Raw genomic sequence first — 23,820 nt, 5'->3', positions numbered from 1 at the left:
TTTATGCGGATCGAGAGCGTAGTATTTGTAATTTATTCCTAACCATAAATGCAGTTCGACTCATAAATTATAATCATCAATTTTGTGCATGACTGTATAAATCAGGCTGTATAATTCAAATCAGAGTCGTAATGAAATCTTCTCTATTATCTCCACGAACGTGGGAACGTTTTCCAGGTCAAACAGGACGAGCTGCATTAATGATTGAAAACTGAAGTGTTGTTCCAACACGAAAGGTGAAAGTAACGTTAAAGCCAATCAACAAAAGAAAAGTAAAATTTCAGATTCAATTTCAATATATTATAGATTATTGTAATAATTCACATTAAACTTAACTAAACTTATAGCCCACATAAGCTCCTCACACTCTTCCACTAGGTTCTCTTATAGACAAAGGCGCTAAGGGTACTTCGGTATAAATTCTCCATCATAAAACCAATAAACAGATTCAAGTCCCATTTTATTATAAAAATCAAAATTACGAGTTATAATACATCTTTCTCAATCGAACAATAGAAATCGATTATAGCACATTGACATCCGTGTAAATAAACCATCATGGACATAAATAACAAAGAAGTTTCGTTCAGTCGGCGAGGGCGGCGGTCCGTAAGCCTATATGTACAGAGCACCCGCGGGGTAACCGTCCGCCGTCACTCACAGTCACTATCACTCGACTCAATGTTCCTGGAGGTCGTCGTCCACGCGCTGCTGGCTGCAGAAGTACAGCACGTCCGCCAGCTCGTGCGCCACCTTCTGGTCGAGGATCTGGCTCATGACCAGCGAGAGCAGCCGGCGCTCGTGGCGGCGGATCAGCGGGCGGTTGTCCGGGTGGCGCGCCAGCCGCAGCAGCGTGGCGGCCGCGCGCCGCAGCATGTCCAGGCTCGTGCCCATCGCGTCCGGGTTGTCCCGCAGCGCCGCCACGCCGTGCTGGTTGGCCACTCCCAGCGCCGTCTGCTCGGCGCGCTCGATGAAGGCGACCAGCTGCGCCACCGCCGGAGGGTGTCGCGCCACCTCGCGCGCCGCCGGCTCGCCAGCGCCCGCCAGGTAGTGCAGCAGGTTCACGGCGAACTCTCGCACCACAGGCCGCTCCGGCCGGCACAGGTCCCGCGCCAGCCCGGCACACAGCGCCGCGATGCGACCGCGCGGCGGTGTCGCCAGCACCAGGTCCACGTTCGCATCCGTCACGCAGAGCTTGCACAGCGCCTCCAGCGCGAGCCTGCGCGGCGACAGAGGGGAGGCGGCGCCCGCGGCCGGAGGAGCGTCTCCCGCGACGGCAGCCGGACACACGCTCCAGTGCAGCAGGCCGTCCAGCAGGGGCCGCGCCACGGCCTCGGGCTGCCCCGCAAGTTCCACGCCGCCCGCTATGTTCGCACAGCAGACGAGGGCGTCTTCGCGGAGCTGCGCCAGCGTGTCCCACCACCACTCGGCCCCGCCGCGCAGCGACGAGCAGCAGGCGGCCGCGTCCGCGTCGTCCCGCGCCGCGCGCTCGTAGGCGCGGGCCCGGGCCGCTCGGGGCGCGTGCTCGTGATGCAGCAGCAGCAGTTTGCCGGCTAGCGCCAAGAACGCACCTGACCGTGAAAATTCTACTTCGTTACCGGGAACGAAAGTGAGTCCGCGCAAAATGTTCGATAGGGCGATGCAACGTCGCGCCAGAGCGTCTCTTGTTTCACTGATTAAATTGAGACTGGGTTCGTCGCGTTCATAACATTCGTCTTCATAATCCTCGAGGCGGCGCCGTTTGAGGACTCCGGCTGGATCGCGCACCACTAGAGCGGGCCTGCGCTCCGGTTCTAGATCCATGGGTTGTTCATCGAGATCGTCGGAATCTGGTCGCGGCGTTTCCGGCGGAGGGGGCGGGGTGGCGAGGCGGGGCTCGGGTGCGGGTGAGGGCGGCGGGGGGGAGGGCCGCCGTCGCGCCGGCATGACGCGCGCAAACTGGAGATGTAGATGCTCGGCCCGGAAGCAGGGCACAAGGTGGGCGGCGGCCGGCGGAGCGGGTGAGAGCTGCCAGGGCTCCAGCACGTCCTGGACGCCGTCGGGCGGATCTTCGGGTTCGTCCTCTGGCGCAAACAGTTCGTCATCGGAGCGCAGGTGCACGGGATGCCGGCGGCGTGACTGCAGCGTGTAGTTCTCGCCGGAGATCACCCGCACGCGGTGGGCGGGGTCGGGCGGGGCGGCGGCGGGTCGCGGGGCGGGGGGAGGTGTCGGCGACCGAGGAGGCGCATACCACGGATCTTCATCTGTGGGAGGCGCGTCGAACACGTCGCTGAGGCTTCGGTGAAAGTGTTCGAGCAACAGGTCGAGCAAGCCCGGCATGTGCTGGAGTCCGAAGTATCCTATGCAATTGTCGTCGAAGAGTAGAATGTTGAGGATATCGAGCGCCCAGCAAGTTTCTGCCAGAAGGCCGGACTTGAGGGCCATCATGATACGCCAGGCGTCGACGGGGGCCACGTCAGCGCGGGTGAGTCGCCGCCGCTTCTCTGCGCTGGGCACGGTGCCCTCGACGCACTCAGTGGGAAACGTTAGTTCTCGCTTTATTTGCGTTCCAGCTGTCGTCACGCCCTGTAATGAAGTTTAATAATTGATTAAAACTCTAAAATTAATATGTACCAGTGAGTAACCACCACCCTGCCTGTTTTTCACATACTAGTGATCGGGTTAACACTTAGAGGTTAGAGCGTCTATGAGCTCTTCTTTTCGTTCCCGTTAATGACATATTTAAATAAATACATTCAGGACAATTGTTGAGTTTTCTCCTGCTGGTTACATACATGGTCATAGTGCTTGCTAGTCACAGCAAAAAAATATCGTGACCTTAATATATCTTAAAATCATGATAAAATCCTGGGGAACATGAGTGAATATGTATTTGCATTTGGTTTATCTAATAATAAGTTCCCAAAGATATTTTTGTATTTCCTTAGAAAATTATGCTAAAAAAATGAACTTACAGTCGATGGAACAGATGATGGTGGATATCCGTCTTGGGTGGGAGGTCGCGGCGCTCCGCCCCACGTTGGACCACCGCTCGTCTATAATTAGGGCATTTTCAAAATTAACAATTTATTAATTAAAAATTAATAAATTAAATAAATTGTTCAGAACTATTTATAATCTACACATTTGTACTGTTTTACTGCAGTTCATAACGAACATCAAAACTAAGATTGTTTTTTTTTCTATTTTTTCTATACCTTTTTTTTATTGCCTTAGCAGGCAGACGAGCATACGGCCCACCTGATGGTAAGTGGTTTTTACGTACAGCGGTGGTATGGACAGCGACAGGACAGAACATGTCATAGCGTTCGGGAAACACCGTGGAGGGGAACTTATTCCAAAGCCGGATGGTACGTGGCAAAAATGATCTCTGTAAATATATATTTTTTGTTCTGTACCTGTGAGGGGTAAGGTTGGTGTGTCCAGGCTGGTGGCGGCTGGGGGCCGGCGGGCGGCGGGCGCCACGCTGCCGAGGGCGCGGGCGGTTGTGGCGCGCGTGGGAAGGCGCCTGCCCACGCGCCGCCGAACCTGGCACCCGCCGCGCCCACCGCGCCCACGCCGCCCACCGCACCCGGCGCACCGGCGTACCCAGCGCCCTCGCCTTTCGCGAAGTCCGGATGTCGGCGCGGACTGCTGGCGCCGCCCGGGGCAGCCCCGCCTCCCGGTATCGGCTTGCCGCCCCCATACTGAGCACACAATTCCAACGTTCTCAATCTATTAAAACTATACAGTTCACTGCGATTTCACCCTGTATTGTCAATCAATATAACAACAACATAGGTAATTAACAATCAATTATTTATAATATGTATCGAAAACATTGATCATTTAAGCACAATACAGAGTGAAATAATTTTCGACCTCATTAAATGCGTCAATTTTCCAAAACGATATATAAATACATTTTCAATTTACATTATATACTATCGATGTTTAAGAACAAGTTCCACCGTTAACCGTTGTATCAACAACTTAAACTAACTCAATAGACCTTAGACGGACGCAAATAGTGAGTTCGAGAAGCGACAGTAAATTTTACGTTGGCCGTGCACCCATAATGTAGTACGCATTAAAATGATTATTTCATACAAAAATCGATTAACGAAAACGCTAATAGATTTTCGTAAATATTTTTACACAGAAGCTACGGCTCCATTACGTTGTAGCCAAGCAAACATGATAAATATAATATATGAAACTGAACGCATGCACATGATTTAGTGACCGGTAGGTAATAATTCATCGTAAGCCACCACCACACACTCTAAACCTTGACTTCCATGTTTCGATTATTTTAATTTTGTTAAATTTTGAACCATCGAACGAAATTTTAATGAGATGCCGGTGTCCGGCGTCGAGTTGAAAAGCCAATTAATCACACCGCAAGCCAAAAATTTTGTTAAACGAAAAAAAAAAATAATTAAGAGAAGAAATAATAAACAGTGACAGCTGAATAATTTCTTTTGTTTTAAGCGAGTGGTAAATATTATTCGTAATAGTAATATCAAATGAAGCCAAAACCACGAATGATTTCTGCCCCTCGCGAATGTCTTGTGTGTAGTAAGTAGTAATAATAATTGCCTTAGATGAAATTATGTTCAATAACTTGATAGCACAGTGTATTTTTTTTTTCTCTAATGGTAATTAAATGAGGTACAAACAACTTGTGTATATTTTCATAAACATCACAACTTTTATCAGCAGAGATAAAAAAATACATACAATAGCTAATCTATCATTTTACTGTCTGTGAGTCATATATTAGTTATAGAATGTCTTATAGTCAAAACACTTTTTAAATTTTAATACATTACACTAATAGTTCATTATTGTAATCTAAAAAAAAATATTTTCTGTACATATTACTATTAATTAATTTAAAAATATTGCAGTTAGCATTGTTAACATAGAAGTAGAGACACAATCATAATTTTGCATTTGTGCTTGAACTGGAGTGCAGTAAGATTGAATATGTTAGTGTTTATGTTCGTTGATACATGTGTGGTGCTTAGTGTGGTCACAGAGTAAATAAACGTACAGAGACAAAGTTTCAAACAGCCGCACCACGGTAGGTACATCACTACAAGTAAGATGAGTCACGTACGGAACGAAACCTGTTTATACTGGTTGGGCCAGTGCTCAAATTTGAATTAGAAAGAGTGTAAAATATGGTTTATTGTACTGAGCGCATGAACAATAATCGAAAAAATAAAAACACATCTTTTTTAAATAAATACAAAGACTCCACTAGGTAAGTAAGTAATAATAATTTAATTTAATTTTTACTTAGATCAGACAGATACCTCATATATGATTGTAAATTTGATATGCTGTGCAAGTGCTTTCCCATTGATTATAAACTTTATATTAGATTTAGAATTTATCATTCCATTAAGAGGTATAACAAATTATTAAAAATACAAAAAAACATACTATTTAGAGCAGGGTTTCCAAACTTATTTTGTCTACTGCCCACTCTGAGAATAGATTATTTTTTAGCACCCCCACTTTTCACCTACTTAGAAACCACTTTAACGAGAGTTCAGTCGGTGTTTAAGAGTGAAACTATAAATCCTAGATGAAATTACAAATCGCCTCCCAAGCCTCTATCTACACAACGCCCCCCTTTATTTCTGGGTCTCTTACCGCCCCCCCTTTAGTCCTGCAGCGCCCACAAGGGGGCGTTGTCGCCCAATTTGGGAAAGGCTGATTTAGAGTAAGCCATTTGTAAAAAAAATATACATATTTAAAAAAGCTGACAAATTTTAATTCCCTGTGCCAACTCTATCCGAACAGGTAACATTTTTTTCGCTCTTTAGAAGCTTGGTCTCTGTACGTTTATTATCAACTCTGTGTTGTGGTTAACATTGTATCGATGCAAGGGGCAAGGGGCAGACATCGCGAGGAAGCGGCGTGGAGTGCGTGCGTGGGGTTACAAACGGCGTCCGTACGTAGGGGCGCGCGGCGGGCGGCAGGGGCGCCACGAGCTGCCGCGCGAGCTGCGAGCTCATTAGGTTACCGACACTCTGCGCCTGCACCACCAAACACACACGTCTTTTTTTTTTCACTACCTAAGCTGACAGCCTTGAGAGACTATATCAGCGTAACCTTAACTAGTAGGTGAGGCAACGTTGCTAACACGAGCCCTAGCAAGAGCCGTGCTTCGCAGAATCTACCACCGGATCGGAAACGCGACCCACTGAGGTCAGGTGAGAAACTCAGTGGGCTGTGTCTGAGGGTGGGCGCACACGTCACTGCGGCGCTACACCACACCGTGCGAGCCGCTAGGGTAAACTCTACAATTATTGCCACTTTACTTATGATTGTACATTGTGAATCTGTGAGTGTTTTCTCTGCTTTTATCATCTTGACCACACAAATTTAATACCAGATTTAAAACATTGAATATTTAATGCACAAACATAACTTCATAAGTTTTATTTACAGGCATTGCAAGTAGACAAACTTACGGTTCACTTGATGTTTTGTTGTCACGTTCACTGATTAAACAATAACGTCACAATTTTAACCAATTAGTTACTTATAAAGATTTAGAAATTGAAAATAACTTAAGGCGAACCCTTCTTTTCAAAGGAGAGAGCTAGTCACGGTGGGAACGTGCCAATAATAGTATAGCTTACCCTATTACACGTGTGCACCGATTTTCTTTTTAAAGATAGTGGGACTCGTGGCCCACATGACACTGTTAAGCAGTTTCCGGGGCCCCACAGACATCAGGTGATTGCAGTTGTCCATTTTAACAATGACTATTTCCCTTCAAAACGGAACCCACGATTGTTTTGCTGCAGAAATAGGCATTACAATGATGATAAAGCCACAAGACGGTTTTAACAGACTGCCTTCCGATGACAGAAAGAAATATTGCTAGTATGTCATAAACTCCAATTCCCTAACCTTGCTTACTACATAACAAGTTGTCAAAATTTTCCATAAAAAATAAATAAACTACATACCTATAAGAATATTACTTTAAAAAGCGAAATTGAGATTGCAAATAACAAAACTCTCGTAAATTTAAAAATTCCATATTAATAAGTTCAACGGCATATTCCTTTTCATATAAAATACATAAATCAAAGACTAGCGGCTCGCGCCGACACTACATACTTCGCATTACAACATACATATGCGCGGCGCATGCAGACGACAAAAGCTACATCGATGAGATTCGACAGATTACTTTGTGGCGTCACATACGTATGTAATGTTCTTTGTAAACCTCCTACAGTAACATGCCACGTGTTTTCAAACGACACGACTCCTGTGTATATATTTAAACTCACACAATGCATTATATAGCAAGTTCAACGCTTCTTGTGCTAAATTTTTAACATGCGCAAATTAGACATACATCGCCTTAAAGAGATACAGAGAATTATATAAGAAGACTCACTAGTAAGCCAATACAATTTAAAACACTACAGTTTTTTTTTTTTTACTTTCATTCCGAGTGCTTTAGATTATATGGTAGAATATTTATATAGCGGAGTTTGATTTACTCAGAGCAACAATTGAATTGTTGCCGTTGTATCAATTAGTGAGTTTGATTCAAATAATTTTGATTTTAAACGTTTTTGTTTACCTCGTAAAGCAAACCAAATTCCGCTACGGTTTAAATCACTGTTTCACTGACAGAGACGATATCTAATACCGCAGCGTATAAGCTGACAGTTCTATATCGAAGACAATACTAATATCGTGTCTGACAGTGAATCAGCGTGCCTGGTCGTATCGTTAGCGGTCGTGGGGGGGACCGGTGTTACGTACGTCGTGCGGGGGCTGATGCGGCGGCTGGTGTTGCGGCGGGTGCTGGGGCGGGTGCTGGGGCGGGTGCTGCGGCTGGTGCGGCGGCTGGTGTCGGTAGTAGTCCGGGTAGGGCTGCGCGGCGGGGGGCGGGGGCGGCGTGCCGGGCGGGGCGGGCGCTCCGCCGCGGTAGGCGCCCCCGTACCCCCCGTACTGGTACTCGCCGCCGCCTCCGCCAGCGCCGCCGCCCGGACGGTACCCCCTGTAATATAAATAACATTCTTATTAAAAACACTTGTCAACTTCATAATATCACTATCACTGGTGGTAAGACTTCTTTGAGTCCGCACGGATAGGTACCACCACCCGGCCTATTTCTGCCGTGAAGCAGTAATGCGTTTCGGTTTGTAAGGTGGAGTAGCCACTGTAACTAAACTGAGACCTTAGAACTCATATCTGAAGGTGGGTGGGTGGCGGCATTTACGTTGTGGATGTTTATGGGTTCCAGTAACCAGTTAACACCAAGTGGCCTGTGGGCTTGTCCACCCCCTAAAGCAATAAAAAAAATTGTTTACAGTATATGATACGTCATAACAGAAAACAGTAAGAAATTAAATTAGTATCAACTGAGGCCAAATTTACAGTTAAGAGATATTTTAGTCTTCTAAAATTAGTCATTGAAGTCTCAATTAAATAAAAATTTATATAACACACACCTGTCACCTTCAGGGCCATAGGGTGGGTAGACCGGCCTGTTGGGCTGGTACGGGGGGCCATACTCATAACCGTAGCCTTGCTGGTAACCTGGAAGTTTCAACAAAATTACAATAATTATTATAAATTCAAATTATGCACTAATTAGAAAAAAATGAATACACGTTTTATTTATGTACATACGTACATTTAAACTTTAAAATCTGGATTATTTACAATTTCATTACAATCAGCTTGCATGCTTCGTAAAACCAAAATTATTGTGAAATCAATATTAGTGCGAGATAAGTGTCGTCATTTTGGTTAATTAAATAATTTTAATATAAAGCTATTAGTAATCGTGTAAAGGGAAATGGTAAATTTGTACAATATTGAAAACGATGGCTATACTGCAAATCTTTAACAACGAAACTTGAGAAATATTTCTCATTTATGTACATATATATTTTTTAAATTAAATTCAATTACAAATTATATTTAAAATCTTGACAGTCGATATTTGTTTATTTCAGCACTATTTATTGTTATTAAAATACAGCACACTTGACTCTTCTTCAAGTTGGCCAATGTTTTACCAATGTTTGTGATTTGAACTCGACATAAGAGTCCCCTTCAGAATGCACATCTATTACTTTAATGGTTTGACCGATGAGTATCTATGAAAACTTCGGTTTAGCCTATTTGACGACCCCAAAATTATAAAATTTAGTTTGAACTAAACCCTTCTTTTTTATGAACGCTCCAATGTCTGAGCTGATTACCAATTCATTGGCGAATGAGTACGATGGTGCAACGTATGTGCCGAACCCGTAGGCTCTACTGCGTGTCAGAAAACAGATTTTTGGCGATGGACATCTTGTGAATTAGTTGATGGACATGACTTTTATATATAATTTATATTGAATATACGTAAATAAAATTTCCCGTTAATCGAGTGAGATGAACAGAAGAATCGTTATTATTATTTTTTTATGACTGGAGGAGGATTACTGGTGGCCGAGCGAAGGCTCAGCCAGGAGGGGTGGGATTTGCTAACAGCTGCCCGAGCGCCTTCAAAGGAGACCTAACCACTCAAGAGCAACTGCTTCGCGAATGTATCTACTACCAGATCGGAATCGCGACCCGCTGAGAAGATCCGGCGAGAAACTCAGCGGGCTGATGCATGGGTTACGAGTACGATTACCGGGGTCCCTAAGCCTGCTCCTAGTGTTAGAGCTGAAGGCGTCTAGATCTTTATTGTTTAGGGGTTGCGTGGTTAGAGATTTGTGTGTAGGGGTTGTGGGGGGTGATGTGATGGTGATGTGATGGCGGGTACCTGGAGGGCGGCGCGGCGGCTCGTCGAATGGGTTGGAGGCGGCGAGGTTGTCGCCGCCCGCGCCGCCGCCTACAAATGTCACACTTGTACCACAACCGTTTAACGACAACAACTGACTTCCATTACCGCTTTCGAACGAGATGATATCAGTTCACTTCTTGTGCACTCAAATTGTGATTTAAATTTATTTTTTTATTTAAACACAGATAGAAGAAAACAGTTCAATACATTTATAGATATTCAAATTCAACTTGCTTCAATGTTTAATCTGTAATTAAATAATCATCTCATTCCAAAGACGTAAGGGAATAAAAACTTGACGCGCTCAAAACACTCGTCGAGACATTTTGACTTCAATATTCACATACAATTAAATAATGTAAAGTGTAGTTTATCCCGTTAAATGAACAATTAATTAGTGACAAGCGTTATTATTAGCCCAATGGGTCGTTGTGCATGATGTAAGTCGACAGAGCACGTGCAGTATGGACGGTGCAAACAATATACAAACACACATTAAAAAGTCAATTCAATTCAATGTCGATCACTCTTACTCGAAAATCAACTATATGCGACCTGTTTTTTTTTATATATGCAACATTACATAATTTCTGATATGGCAACACCGATCATAATTTAAATCGGTACATTCGTGTGCGGAGCGTGCGTTTTGTAAATCACTTACATTTGAATTGAGCATGACTGTACATGACGGCGGCGTTCACTGGTCAAACACTACACGGTAACTTTGTGCATCAAGCACGTGCGTCACAGTGCGGTGCGAGCACGTGCACGTAGTTTCCCGCCACACACAAAGGTCGACATCAAGAAATCTTACGGATCCCGACAACTTATCGGCATACCGCACACGCGAGTACTAATAATACGGAATGCTATCGGAATCGGATACAGTATTATTAAAAGTATAAAATCGTAACGCGTCGATGCCAAGTATTTTTTATCATAAAGATAAAACCGAGGTAGATAAGAAACGTATATATTCGCTATAAGGCGTGGAAGTTTTTATTATTATTTTTGAATAAACCTCTGCAATTAAACTTTTTGTTAGCGCTACATTTAAAATGAAAAATAAGTGATGTGATTTTATTTTTAAATTATGAAAAAAGGCTTTTCCTTGTAACTTGCTTAATAAAATCGTTACTAATCTACAGCAATTTATTGAAATCATTTTTTTTTACAAACAAATACTTCAGTAGTTCCGTAATGCAGTGCGACATAGGGACTTGAGGGAACTTTTTTTTTTAAATAGCATACTCAACACAAATGTATACACACAGAAAAAACACGTACACACACCGTACTTTAAATATTTTGTTGCCAAAAGATTAATTAAGTTAAGACTGGTTAGTTTTGCTAAAATTTTTAAGGTTCACAAACCAGACATGTCTTTATTAAACAGTCAATCTAAATTTCAAGCAGATCGCATATGTATTTGTGTGAAATTCAAATTCAATATCAACTGCAATAAATTTAGGTTATGATCATCCATTTTGGGTCAAACACAAGCTCGGGTTGGACAAGTTTTGTTGGGCCTATTGGGTGTGGGTGTGAGTGGACGTACCCTGGGCGTGGTTGGGTTGCGGCGGGTAGGGCGCGTACTGCGGCGGGTAGTCCAGCGGCGCCGCGCCCGGCCCGCCCCCCGCGCCGCCCCCCGCCCCGAACGACTCCGCCGCGTTGGACGAGCCCGCTGCACGCACACACAGAACCAACGCTTTATTCAACACAACAGCACTCCGTATTCGATCTACCAGTCAACACGAATAGAGCAGTTCACAGAGAACCCTCCACAAGTACAAAAAATTGTGGTTACACAGATACAAATGTCTGCAACATCTCCTTTATTGTGCAAGAGTAAATTTAGCTAGTGTCGGTAGCAATTTAGATATTATTTAAAAATCGTCTATACTGAGACCTTAGAGTTCATATCCCAAGGTGGATGGCAGCATTTACGTTGTAAATGTCTATAGGCTCCAGTAACCATTTAACACAAGGTGGGCTGTGAGCTCGTTCACTCATTGAAGCAATAAAAAAAACATAAAAGTCATGGTCGTGTTGGTATTCATTGCATGTGGATATCAATAAAATGCCATTTTCATAGAAATCCCAGACAATGAACTCTTCAGACGTGAGTGAGACGGCCAGACGTCCGTCCCTACAGGACTGGTTTTATTTTTGTTAATTAAAATCAAGAAACAATCACATATAGTTTACTAGCGGACCGCCCCGGCTTCGTTTGGGAAGTAGCGCACGCGATGTAAAGAATTTTAGGTAATTTTGTTACACATTGGGTTACATTATTGGAGTTTCAGTAAGTAAGTTCACTAATTTTTTGAAAATATAATAAATAAAGCCTATGTCACCGGGGGATAGCGTGGCTTTCTAACAGTGAAATATTTTTTTTAAATCAGTTCAGTAGTTTCGGAGCCTATTCAATACAAACAAACAAACAAATCTTTCCTCTTAATAATATTAGTATAGGTAGTATAGATAACATCCATTAAATAGTGGAGAAATCAATAATATATTACAGTTTCCGAAGCGAAGCGAGGGCGGGTCGCTAGTTAAAATATAGATAAAAGCAGTTGCAGTTACCCGCGCTGGCGGCGTTGTTCGCCTTCCCGCCCTTCTTCTTGGTGGAAGCCTCGACCTGGTTGATGATGGGCTGCGGGTCGATGCCGCCGCGGTCGAAGTGGCACTCGTACGCCAGCAGGTTCTTCGTGTAGTGCTTGCGCAGCGTGTACGCGGCCGACGACGAGGCGCCGATGCCGAGGAGCCCGGCTATGTCCTTCCACGTCTTATTCTTGGTCACCTGTAACCAGAACCATACAAAGTTCATGCAATGAGCCACAGGTGAATTGTAAGCAGTCGACGTCACCCTAAATTCTGGTACCACCACCCTGCCTATTACTGCCGTGAAGCAGTAACGCGTTTCGGTTTGAAGGGCGGGGTAGCCGTTGTAACTATACTGAGACCTTAGAACTTATGTCTCAAGGTGGGTGGCGCATTTACGTTGTAGATGTCTATGGGCCCCAGTAACCACTTAACCCTAGGTGGGCTATGAGGTCCTCCACCCATCTAAGCAATAAATAAACGTCATTACGGATCCTCCCGACCCGATAACGGTGCTTTTAGGTACCACAAGCACTGGTCACTGTGAACCGTTAAGGAAATTAACCTACAGCACACAGCCCACTGAGTTTCTCGCCGGATCTTCTCAGTGGGTCGCGTTTCCGATCCGTTGGTAGATTCCGCGAAAACTGCTCTTGCTAGGGTTCGTGTTAGCAACACTACCGGTTTGAGCCCCGTAAGCTCACCTACTAGATCGATGAATCTAGAATAACCCCTCGAAGTTATTAAAATAGGTAGGATATTTAAAGACCAAAAAGAGCCACGCTGCACTATCGCCTAGTGCACGATAATGATTTATTGTCGGCGTGTAAGGTCCGCGCGGTTTATAGCGCACTCTCGCATAAGCCGTGCGATGCATGCGCTTACATAAATTACGTAGCGACGATGATATTGCAAATTTTTTCGGTTTGAAAGGTGGGGCAGCCGTTGTAGTTACAATAGAACTTATATCTCAAGGTGGGTGGCGCATTTACGTTGTAGGTGTCTATGGGCTCCAGTAACCACTTAACACCAGGTGGGCTGTGAGCTTGTCCACACATCTAAGCAATAAAAAAAATGTCTCATAATGCATTCTAATACAGATTCCTTTTAGTCGTATTGATCGTAGTGTCGGAATTGGAAGAGTTTGTTATAAATTCAATAACAATCGTTTATAGGTGAATTCGGTTTGTATATCGGGACACTTAACAGCTGAACCATATGATTTTTTAAATTAAAATCTATCTATGTTTTTTTTTTATATATTGGAAACATGAGATTATTGCATTCGGTCCAAATTTATTAAGAACAATCAAAAATTATAGAATTTACATACATAATCATTTAAAGTCTGATATTACTATACGTATAAAAATAATACGTATTTGCATGTTTTAAGTTTTAAAAACTAAGACCCTTACTGTCGTCCACATCTCCTATCCTCTCTACTCTCGAACTACATTCACATAGAACATTCGTGGAACATTTGTATTATTGACTTTTGGACAAGCTGTGGTATTAGACCTTTCCCATAGTCCCCGATATCTAAGGTTAATTATGTCGGTATCGCAAAGGTCACCGCTGCCCACTGAGTTTCACGCCGGATCTTCTCAGTGGGTCGCGTTTCCAATCCGGTGTTAGATTCTGCGAGGCACTGCTCTTGCTAGGGTCAGTGTTTGAGCCCTTTTTTTTAAATCCTACCTTAGCTGATAGCTTTGAGAGGCTATTTCAGTTTCACCCTAACGTGTGTAGGTGAGCTCACGGGGCAGAATCTACCACCTAGGAGCTCGCAGGATCGACCACCGGATCGGAAACGCGACCCATTGAGAAGATCCGGTGAGAAACTCAGTGGGCTGTATTTATGGGTTGACTCGCTCGTCGAGCCCTTCGTCGCAAGAGACGGGTTCGATGAGGACAGTCACCGGGAGCCTCGTGAGCTCTTTTTGAAGTTATATTTCTTTAGGCGCATTATGAAAATTTGATGAGAGTGAAATTTTACGATGCGCGCGCACCGTGACACAAAATTAACAGAATGAAGTTGCCCACTAAATCGCTCATTACAATACGACCGACGTAACTTGGCGAGTCTGAATATAGCCGCAGGTGAACTTTCCGAACCGTACCGAGAATTGCCGAATTTATACGATGTCAAGAAAAGGGATGTCCAATATGCGTGTTTGAGGATGTTGTTTAATCGATTTTTTTTCAAGTTGATTAAAATGTTAATAAAAAAAAGGGAAATAAATTTAATAAAAATAAAGTATAACTTGTTACGCGCGTGCATAAGTACACGCACCCTTTTATTTATTTATTGCCTTTGTAGGCTGACGAGCATACAGCCCACCTGATGGTAAGTGGTCACCGTCGCTCATGGACGTTAGCAATGCCAGGGGCAGAGTCAAGCCGCTGCTTACTATAAAGACCTATAAAAACCTACTAGTTAAGATAACGTTGAAATAGCTTCTGAAGGCTATCAGCTTAGGTAAGGAAAAAAAAGGTCACCGCTTTTAAATTTAGAGAGAAAACGAGTGGAGGTTGGTTAGCAGGAGGTTGGTTGGTTGGTTAGTTACCTCGACGAAGCCGCCGCGGTCCCGCACGAGCAGGTAGAGGCGGTACAGGTCGAGCGGCTGCTTGGAGATGGTGGGGCAGGCGGCGATGGGCGTGCGGCGCTCCTCCATGAAGGCGAGCAGGCGCTCCACCCAGCCGCGCCGCTCCGGCGACTCGTCCATCTCGTACAGCTTGCCCAGCGAGTCCGACTTCTGGCCCAGACACACGCCATCACGCGGCCGCCTCCGCCCCGTCGCCGACCGACAGGCGCCACAAGAACCTTCTCCGATACCAACGATCCGGAACTAGCGGGTGCTCTTTACCGCGCTATACGAATACTTATACGACGAAAGTTCTTGTTGTAAAGCGAAACTTGCTCGCGTCTCGGCGGTCGGCAACGGTCGCGATCGATAAATCGATTTGTCCAAGCAAAAATTCTCGCCGTCCATTTAAGTTAGTTAGAACAGACAAAACTATTGCTTCGACAGATCATTCATAAATTAGAAAAAAAAAATTAAAATATAATAAAAAAAAAAAAAACAGATATCGTCGCTCGGCAAACGATAACCGCGCAAGTCAAATTTGCTTAGTTTTATAACCGAGAGAAATATATGAGTCAGTATAAAATTGTATATGAAATTCGCAGTAGACGTCTCTGGTGCTCAAACTAAGGACACTTGGCTGGCGGCGGGCGGCGAGCAATGTATGTCGATGTGAGCATTACCGGGCCTGACGAAGACTCTCCTACGCGACGTTTCCTTTGGTTTTCAGCCTAGAACGAAAATATCTACTATTGTTTACATAATACGACTGTTTTTTCTGCATGCGTTCGTCAGTCCCGTTTCTTTTTATTAAAAAAAAAACTCCTCATCTTACATTTAAACATTCAACATTCATTAACAAAATTAATATAAGAAACATATTATATCGTAGTTATCAAACCAAAATCTACTATGTGCACTTTTTGACCTTTTCGTATAGTTCACAGCCCTATCGACCGTTTAAAAAAAAAACCTTTGTGTCTATAACTTTAATATTTATCTATAGCTTTCATTTGATATAGTTCTTAAAAATTCACCTTCATATAAAATTTTATACGAAAATGTTTTACTCGTCAATTCAAAATATAATTTTTGCACATAGCATATTTTGGTTTGACAGCGACGATATATTATCCTCTTTAATTTCTTTAAGCTAAATATTATTAGGAGCGAATGAGGAGTTTTTTTTTATAGCGTCACACATTACAAGCTTTTCATTTCTTACGACTAAATTTGATTTTTTTTTTTTATATTTATTTATTTTTTGAAACGGACGACTCATCTAATGTTGTTAAGTGTAATGAATGCGGGTGCAAGCTATATATAATAAGGGATACGCTCACATGCTATCTGATCTAAGAGCAACAATGCGATCCTCAATGAGGCAGACTAATTGAAATACTCTACATTGAAACACAACAAATCGAATACGAGATGCGATCGATTATACGACTATGTCCGTTATTAGACACAGACGTAACAAGCTGACAGGCCAACACCGCTACGCTGGTATTGCTACAGGATCTGTATGCTTAGTGCGAGTTTCTTAACGTTCTCGATAGCGTAAAAGTTAAACCAATTTTGTATGCAGTTGGAGCAGCGCCCCTAGCGGCAAACGTACGTAAACGATTCCATTCCATACAAATATGAGTTAACTTTTACGCTATCGAGAACGTTAAAAAACTCGCACTAAGCACACTGTACACGGTTGAAGCGACAAAGCCGTCCGGTTATTATATATATATGTATATATACAGTCGTGGTCAACTAATTAGGGACATTCAAGATAGTGAAGGGCTATAACCGGTTATGTACATTTAAATATAAAACCCTATTGATTTCTCAGCACCTATTATTTACATAATGTGGTCCGATTATTATGCTATAAATGGCTGTAAATAAAAGATTTAATAAATAGAAAAAGTATTTAATATCAAAGATTAAACATGTATTAAATATTAAGGTACAATTCTGTAGTGGACATTTAATTAAGGACAGTAAAGTATAATGAAAAATACAGTTACACAAAACTTATAATCTTCAGTGTTATAATATCTTTAACAGCTCATTTTATTACGTGTAAAATCAGTACCCAGTAGCAAAACCTTTGTTAGTAATTACCGCTTGACACCGATGTGGCATAGACATTATCAGTTTCTGACATGTTTCGACAGGAATGTTTGCCCATGCCTCACAAAAAGCTTCATAAAGTTCATCCAAATTTGTATTACGATAAGTGGTAAGTTTTTTCTTGATTTCGTGCCAAAGGTGCTCAATTGGGTTGAGGTCCGGGCTATTTGCTGGCCAATCTAGCACCGATACAAACTGACTGGTAAGAAACGACTTGACTGAATGGGCGGTATGTTTCGGGTCGTTATCCTGCTGAAACGTCTATATAATAGGGAGATGCTCCTCAGCATAGGGAAGCATAGTTTCTTCCAATATTGCCTTGTATTGATGTTGGTCTAAGTTACCCTGAACTTTTCTCATAGGTCCCACTCCACGTCCAGAAAATGAACCCCATATTTTAATGTTTCCACCCCCATGTTTCACCTGTTTTTTTGTGAATCTTGGATTCATTTCCGCTTTTACAGGACGCCGTACATATTGCCTTCCATCTGAAGAAATCAAATTAACCTTGGTCTCGTCAGAGAAAAGTACATGTTGCCATTGGGCGTAGGTTCAATGTCCATATTTACGTGCAAATGCCAAACGAGCATTTCTATGTTCTTTCTTCAACAACGGTACTTTGCGAGCCACTCTTCCGAACAACCCTGCTTCTACCAAACGTCGTCGAACGGTCCTCGCAGACACACCGGCTCTTTCGTTTGCCCCAAACACTTCGTGTTTAATTAAAATAGAGCCTAGAAACGGATCTTTCTTAGCTAACCTGGTTATCATTCTATCTTCTTGCGGAGTCGTTTTTCTCGATATTTTTGTTCTGGACACATTTAAAGCTGTGTTATAGCGCTTGAAATGTTGCACTGCATTGCATACCATAGTTTTTGAACAATTTAAATGTTGTGCTATCCTTCGATATGACCAACCTCGCTCGACAAACCTCATGATAATTTTTCGTAGTGTTGGATCGCAACTTTTATTTTTGCCCATTTTTCTTCAAAATAATTCTCAAAACTTAAAATAAAAAATCTGGATTGCCGCCAAAACGACCACTAAACAATAAGAAAAGAAACAAAAAAGTATTAAAATTCCAATTTGAAAATTAGAACGCAATACCTCAGTGTCCCTAATTAAATGGCCAGCCAGCATTCTTTGAACCAATAGCACTATGATATTGTATCAGCTATACTGTAAAGAGGTTTAATGTTTAAGAAGTTGTTATTGTTTGTATAATCGCGCACATAAATGACTAATTACACTTACATCTAAAAGATATGGAATATTGCTAAGACTCGTTGGAAAATAAAAAAAATATTCACAATTTGGCTTAACTAGAGATTGTCCCTAATTAGTTGACCACGACTGTATATAGCGACGCAAGATCTGGCAAGATCGGAGCTGGGTCCGAACTCCGAACGCTACAAGAGCATGCTTATGATTTTTAACTTGATATAAACCTTTGATCTGTAGGTCTCCGGCGGTATGTGACTGTTAAACACCTGAAATAGACGAAAGATGCAATGCCTAATGTACAATGATGACACACAAATCGATTATATAATAGTTGACTACGCACATACAGAACGTTTTTGGGATATATTTTCTGTACGGTTGCTTTATACAATCATGTAGGTCGATATCGTCTTTCAAAGTTATGAATGTATTTCTTGTTTACATTCTTTAAATTTACTATTAACGTTCTAACAGTTCAGATGTATTCACAAATTAACGAAATGACAATATTAGAAAAATGCCTACGCCGTTTTGTTTCTTCATTATATATTGTTTTAAGCATTTACGATTGAGACACGTTTTGAGTCTTAGTTAAAAACAAATGACCGGTTCTTTATTTGCTTCGTCGCGGCGTCTACAGCGCCACTCTCAGAGCCAAAATGTCGGATATCCGTTTATTAATAAAAATATAATAACATCATTTATTTGGGAATAAGTTGATAACGGTGAAAAATAACTGATACTGTATTAACAACGAAAGGTATCTAAAAAAAAGCTTGAAATAATAATGCCCTTATGTTGTAAGTTTAAAGCTAACCATACCAATGATAAACGAAAATATTTTTTATAAATCTCTTTTGACATAAAGTTATTTTAGCTCCAATTTCACACTAGATGGAGAATAGAACGTATTGCACAGTGACGTCACCGTTCAATAGCGAATTTTTTTACCAACACTCGACTTCCAGAAAAGGTATGCGATATAAATTTCCACCAAATACTTTAAAACCTGATTACTAAGTATTGTTTAATGAAACATATCTACATTTATATACATTCCCATGAAATTAAATTTTATACACGGCATCCGTCAACCATCCGTTTGTACTATCTATCAATTTCTTGTATTGTTCAGTAGAATTTGTGGATGTGTGGTCATTAGAGACAAACTATAATTTATATAAATTAAAATGAACCTTACGTATATAAGAAGAAAGGCTTAGCAATAATAATATTCGAATTAGATTTTCGTAATAAGTTTTTGACACACATGCTGTTGAATAATTTCTTTTTAGATTTCAATAAATTTTAAAATTACAATTCTATAAGTTGAGACGACACGAACACAAAAACGGTCTAAAGGTCGGTCTATTGATTTAGTTTTTTTTTTTTCTAATATTGGTATTGTCATTTCGCGTCTGAGTGTAATGCGTAGTGAGTGAGGGTCGGGTACTGACGGGCGAGGAGGGCGGACGCGGCCAGGAGGAGGGCGACGCGTCGTAGTCATCGTGCAGCGAGGAGTGGGACGCGCCTCCCGGGGAGGGCGAGGGCGCCGCGCTGCCGCTGTACTCCTTGCGGCCCTTGCCGGACGAGCACTCCTCGCCGGAAGCTGCAACAGACACACCATCAATATAAACATACATAACACACACGAACCAACAAAATGTCTTACACCCATATGCTAATCTTAAACGAGTAAGCGATCTGTGCATACTCGTTTCGTAATACCATGAACTATTTAAAAGCGTGACAAATTGCTTTTTTTCTGGCGTTTTTTATTAATGTGCTATCTAATCAAACTATCTGTGGTAGCAACCACCTTTCTTTCCCAAAATAATCCCTGCCCCTCCCATAACATTCCCATACTTACACTATATTATCTCAAGTTGATGGTAATATCTGTAATTACTAGTGGCAGTACCTCTTATGAATCCGCACGGGTAGGTACCACCACCCTGCCTATTTCCACCGTGAAGCAGTAATGCATTTCGGTTTCAAGGGTGGGCCAGCCGTTGTAACTATACTGAGACCTTACAACTCATACCTCAAAGTTGGTGGCGGTATTTACGTTGTAGATATCTATGGACTCCGGTAACCACTTAACACCAGGTCACGTCACCACGTCACGGTAAATAGATCAGCGTCGGACTGGTCACCTGCGGAAGCGTTACTGAGCGTGCTCTGCTGGCTGCCCTCGTCGAGGGGCGCGCCGTCGGGGCCGGTGGTGACGAGCGCGGTGGCGGGCGGCGCGGGCCCATTGTCGTGCTCCAGCGGCGCGGTGGGCGGCGGCATAGCGCCCTCCCCGCCCGCGCCCATCGGCCCCATGTGCCGCGCTCCCGCCTGCTGAAATCAACCACAAACACGGACATCAATGCGACATTCCCTTCCCGAGATCAAAACGTTACCGGAACGCCGGTTATCTTCTTCTTATCAACCCACAGACGTCCACTGCTGGACATAGGCCTCCCCCAAGCCTCGCCACAAAGACCGGTCCTGCGCTGCCTGTATTGATTGGACTGCGACATTTAAGTGGCAGCGGGCAGGACACATTGCTCGTAGAACGGAAGGCCGTTGGGGCCAGAAAGTTCTTGAGTTACCTTGAGCGGTGGATAATGCTGAGGCGGATGCGGCGGCGGCGGCCGGTATCCGTACGAGTAAGGATGGTGGTTCCTGGCCGGCGGATATCCGTAGGGCGGTTGCGGGGGGTAGTGCGGCGCCTTGTACGCGGCGTGGTGCGGATAGGGCTGAGGCACCATGGCGCCCGGCGGCGGCCCGGCACCCGGCGTCGGCGCCCGCGCCTGTCCGCCTCCCTCGGGCATCGACGACGGCGTTCTCGGCGGCATCGCAACGTTCTGTGTACCTGAAATTTAAACGACTCTCATATTACTTTCTTATTATAACACAAACAATTAAAATTCAATTTGTTTCAATCTAAAACTATTACATGATCGCTCGATCGTTAAATCAATGTAATCGAAATGATACGAAACACGTGCTCCATTAACAAAGTACACGCATCGAAAGCATTGTTTATGTTTGGGTTTTGCGGTTCGTAGTTACGTAGGTATCGGTGTGTTATCGAGAGCGGGAGTTCGCCGGTCGTCCCCGCACCAACACACGTAGAGGTACGATTTGAATAGTACAGTTAACGAGAGTTAGCCTAAGCCGGGCCGCCGGCCGGGCATCAATCGAGGGAGGAGAGAGACGCGCACCCGATCACTTTCGTTTTCTGTCGGCACGTGAGCGCGGCGTGCACCGCTAGTTCGCGAATTCTCACTGCACTTTATTGCATCCGTACATATACGTACGACATGCACGCAACGCGCATTGACCGAGGCCGAGATACGAGCCCCGGTGATTTGCGAGGACGAAAGTGGTATTGCAGCTTTTATGCGAATCGATTCAGCTATATATGCGCTAGTTTTACTTGCAGCTCAAGTAGTTTAACTTTACGTGGGTACACGCAATAAAAGCATGATCGAATGACCGCGAGAAATTAACATTGTTTTGATAAAACTCAAAAAAAAAATAGCGCACGTGTGAAGCTCTTTATTTTAATCTCATCAGCTGGTCACTATCGGGTTATTATAACATTACAACTACCTATACTACAGTACACATGTTAGTCTGTACAATCAGACGTTGGGCAGACGGCGAGGCGGCGATGATTCATTGATAACAATTTCGTGCCATACACACCTATCTATATCCACATCTATTTGTTTACGGCGACCTTTAATGAGTGCAGCGCTGAGGTAATAATGAGGTCGTCCCGGTCCGGTCCACATACAAACATACGTACGACCAATGCTTCGTAAAAATAGCGCACGCGGAACGCAGAATGTTAGTATGCTATTAATGCTGTGGGCGAGATTTCTATTTCTAGATCAAGGATAAACTTTCTCGTTCAATGTTTATCAATAAACAAAACAATGTGAACTATGAATAGAATCGTTTTCCGAGAATCTTTTTATATAGAGTGACTAGTAATCAATGAATGAATGTGTAATGAATAGAGGATAGACCATGTGCATAACAATTTCATTATACACATTCAAATTATATATTGAATTATGATAAACGTGTTTCTGTGTGTAGTTTGGACAATGGACTTGTAACGTACAAGGAATTTCCTTAATTATTTATTTCGTTTAGTAGAAAACGAATCAATTCACATTATCAAAATCATAACTGAGCTGAACATCGATAAAATCAATTTAACGTTTACAAAATATATGAGCATAATGCATGGGTAGGTAAGTATACGAACTCGTTTCGCGAATCTTATTCTCTAGACACGGATAATAAAGGCCAAGACACACTGAGTGTAATCGGTTCGAGCTTTAAAAGTATCATTTTTTTATATCATAATTAAGTATTGTATACATACACAGACGTATTAGAACGATAGTTACAGCGAAGGAACATTGTCGTTGTACAATGGATATATCGACTACATCTCTCATACACATTCGCAATTGTGATGTGTATGAACTCAGACACTTAAAGACAACAAATAGGCCACGAGTTCGTATAATACCATTACACCAGTACACAATCTATATATTAATACGTGAAGCAAAAACTTTGTATCCCTTTTGACGAAAATTGTGCGGACGGAGGAGTATGAAAATTTCCACACTTATAGAGAATATAGAGAAGAAGTGGACAATGCTAATATTTTTTTTAAATAATGCATAAAAGATACATTAAATCAATAAAGAAAACATTACACACACTACATACCAGGTATTTGACGCACACAAGCATGCATACTATTTATTGTCAAACTTTTGTTCTTGACGTCTGTTGTCAAATTGAGTATAGATTAAATATTGTTTGTCTTTGTCTATATTTTTTATAGTGTAATCTTGGCGAAATTTGTGATTATAGAAGTATAAAATACAATCATAATAGTGTACAAACTTACAATTCCAATTAATTATAGTCGAATTTCGACTACTGCAGGACCTCTCGTCTATACTAATATATAAATCTACATTGGTTTTTACGGATGTTCCGTTATAACTACTGAACCGCGCATCCGATTGACTTCAAACTTGGTACCCATGTAGAAAATACATGTACTTAATGGACAGGCTAATATTTATATGAGTGTTGGACTCCCTACACCAGTTGCGGGGGCGTTAATGATGAGAATCTTTGTGGGGCTGAGAAATAATAATGTTAATTTTAAATGCCCAGCGAAGCGGACGGGTACAGCTAGTATATACATAATAACAATGAAACAAGAATGAACGTTATTGGTATTGAGGCGACCGTGCACCAATATCGACAGTGGTCTAAACTGGCTCTGTCAAGGGCAGCGCCCGTCACCAACGTCGGACCGCGTGTCCTTTACGGAGACCGAGGCCTTTGTATTCTCATTATTAATATCAATTAAACGTTTAAGAAAATCCTACATTCACATCTAAACCTTTGCAACTTTCGAAATGT

The 23,820-nt window shown here is 42.7% G+C and overlaps 1 protein-coding gene across 10 annotated transcripts in view; it reads right to left on the bottom strand.

The window, feature by feature from the left end:
• Nucleotides 1-278: 278 nt before the first annotated feature.
• Nucleotides 279-23,820, bottom strand: part of osa (trithorax group protein osa) — a 113,987-nt gene continuing 90,445 nt past the window's right edge. The window contains exons 6-20 of one of the 10 annotated variants that reach the window (XM_089728703.1): nt 20,961-21,223; nt 20,520-20,706; nt 19,821-19,972; nt 18,588-18,629; nt 15,693-15,740; nt 14,992-15,180; nt 12,407-12,623; nt 11,376-11,501; nt 9,794-9,862; nt 8,481-8,568; nt 7,789-8,026; nt 5,952-6,032; nt 3,399-3,686; nt 2,955-3,035; nt 279-2,565 (exon numbers count right to left, since the gene is read on the bottom strand). In XM_089728703.1, coding sequence (XP_089584829.1) covers nt 679-2,565; nt 2,955-3,035; nt 3,399-3,686; nt 5,952-6,032; nt 7,789-8,026; nt 8,481-8,568; nt 9,794-9,862; nt 11,376-11,501; nt 12,407-12,623; nt 14,992-15,180; nt 15,693-15,740; nt 18,588-18,629; nt 19,821-19,972; nt 20,520-20,706; nt 20,961-21,223 — 3,956 coding nt within the window. In that variant the 3' untranslated portion in view covers nt 279-678. The remainder of the gene's footprint in view (nt 2,566-2,954; nt 3,036-3,398; nt 3,687-5,951; nt 6,033-7,788; nt 8,027-8,480; nt 8,569-9,793; nt 9,863-11,375; nt 11,502-12,406; nt 12,624-14,991; nt 15,181-15,692; nt 15,741-18,587; nt 18,630-19,820; nt 19,973-20,519; nt 20,707-20,960; nt 21,224-23,820) is intronic. The other 9 variants (XM_089728704.1, XM_089728705.1, XM_089728711.1 and 6 more) reach the window with 9 other exon arrangements.

This window comes from Bombyx mandarina, chromosome 07 (assembly GCF_030267445.1).
Source record: "Bombyx mandarina strain Sakado chromosome 07, ASM3026744v2".
NCBI lineage: Eukaryota > Metazoa > Arthropoda > Insecta > Lepidoptera > Bombycidae > Bombyx > Bombyx mandarina.
The sequence above is the reverse complement of the archived record's forward strand: the minus strand, read 5'-3'. Positions and strand labels throughout refer to the sequence as shown.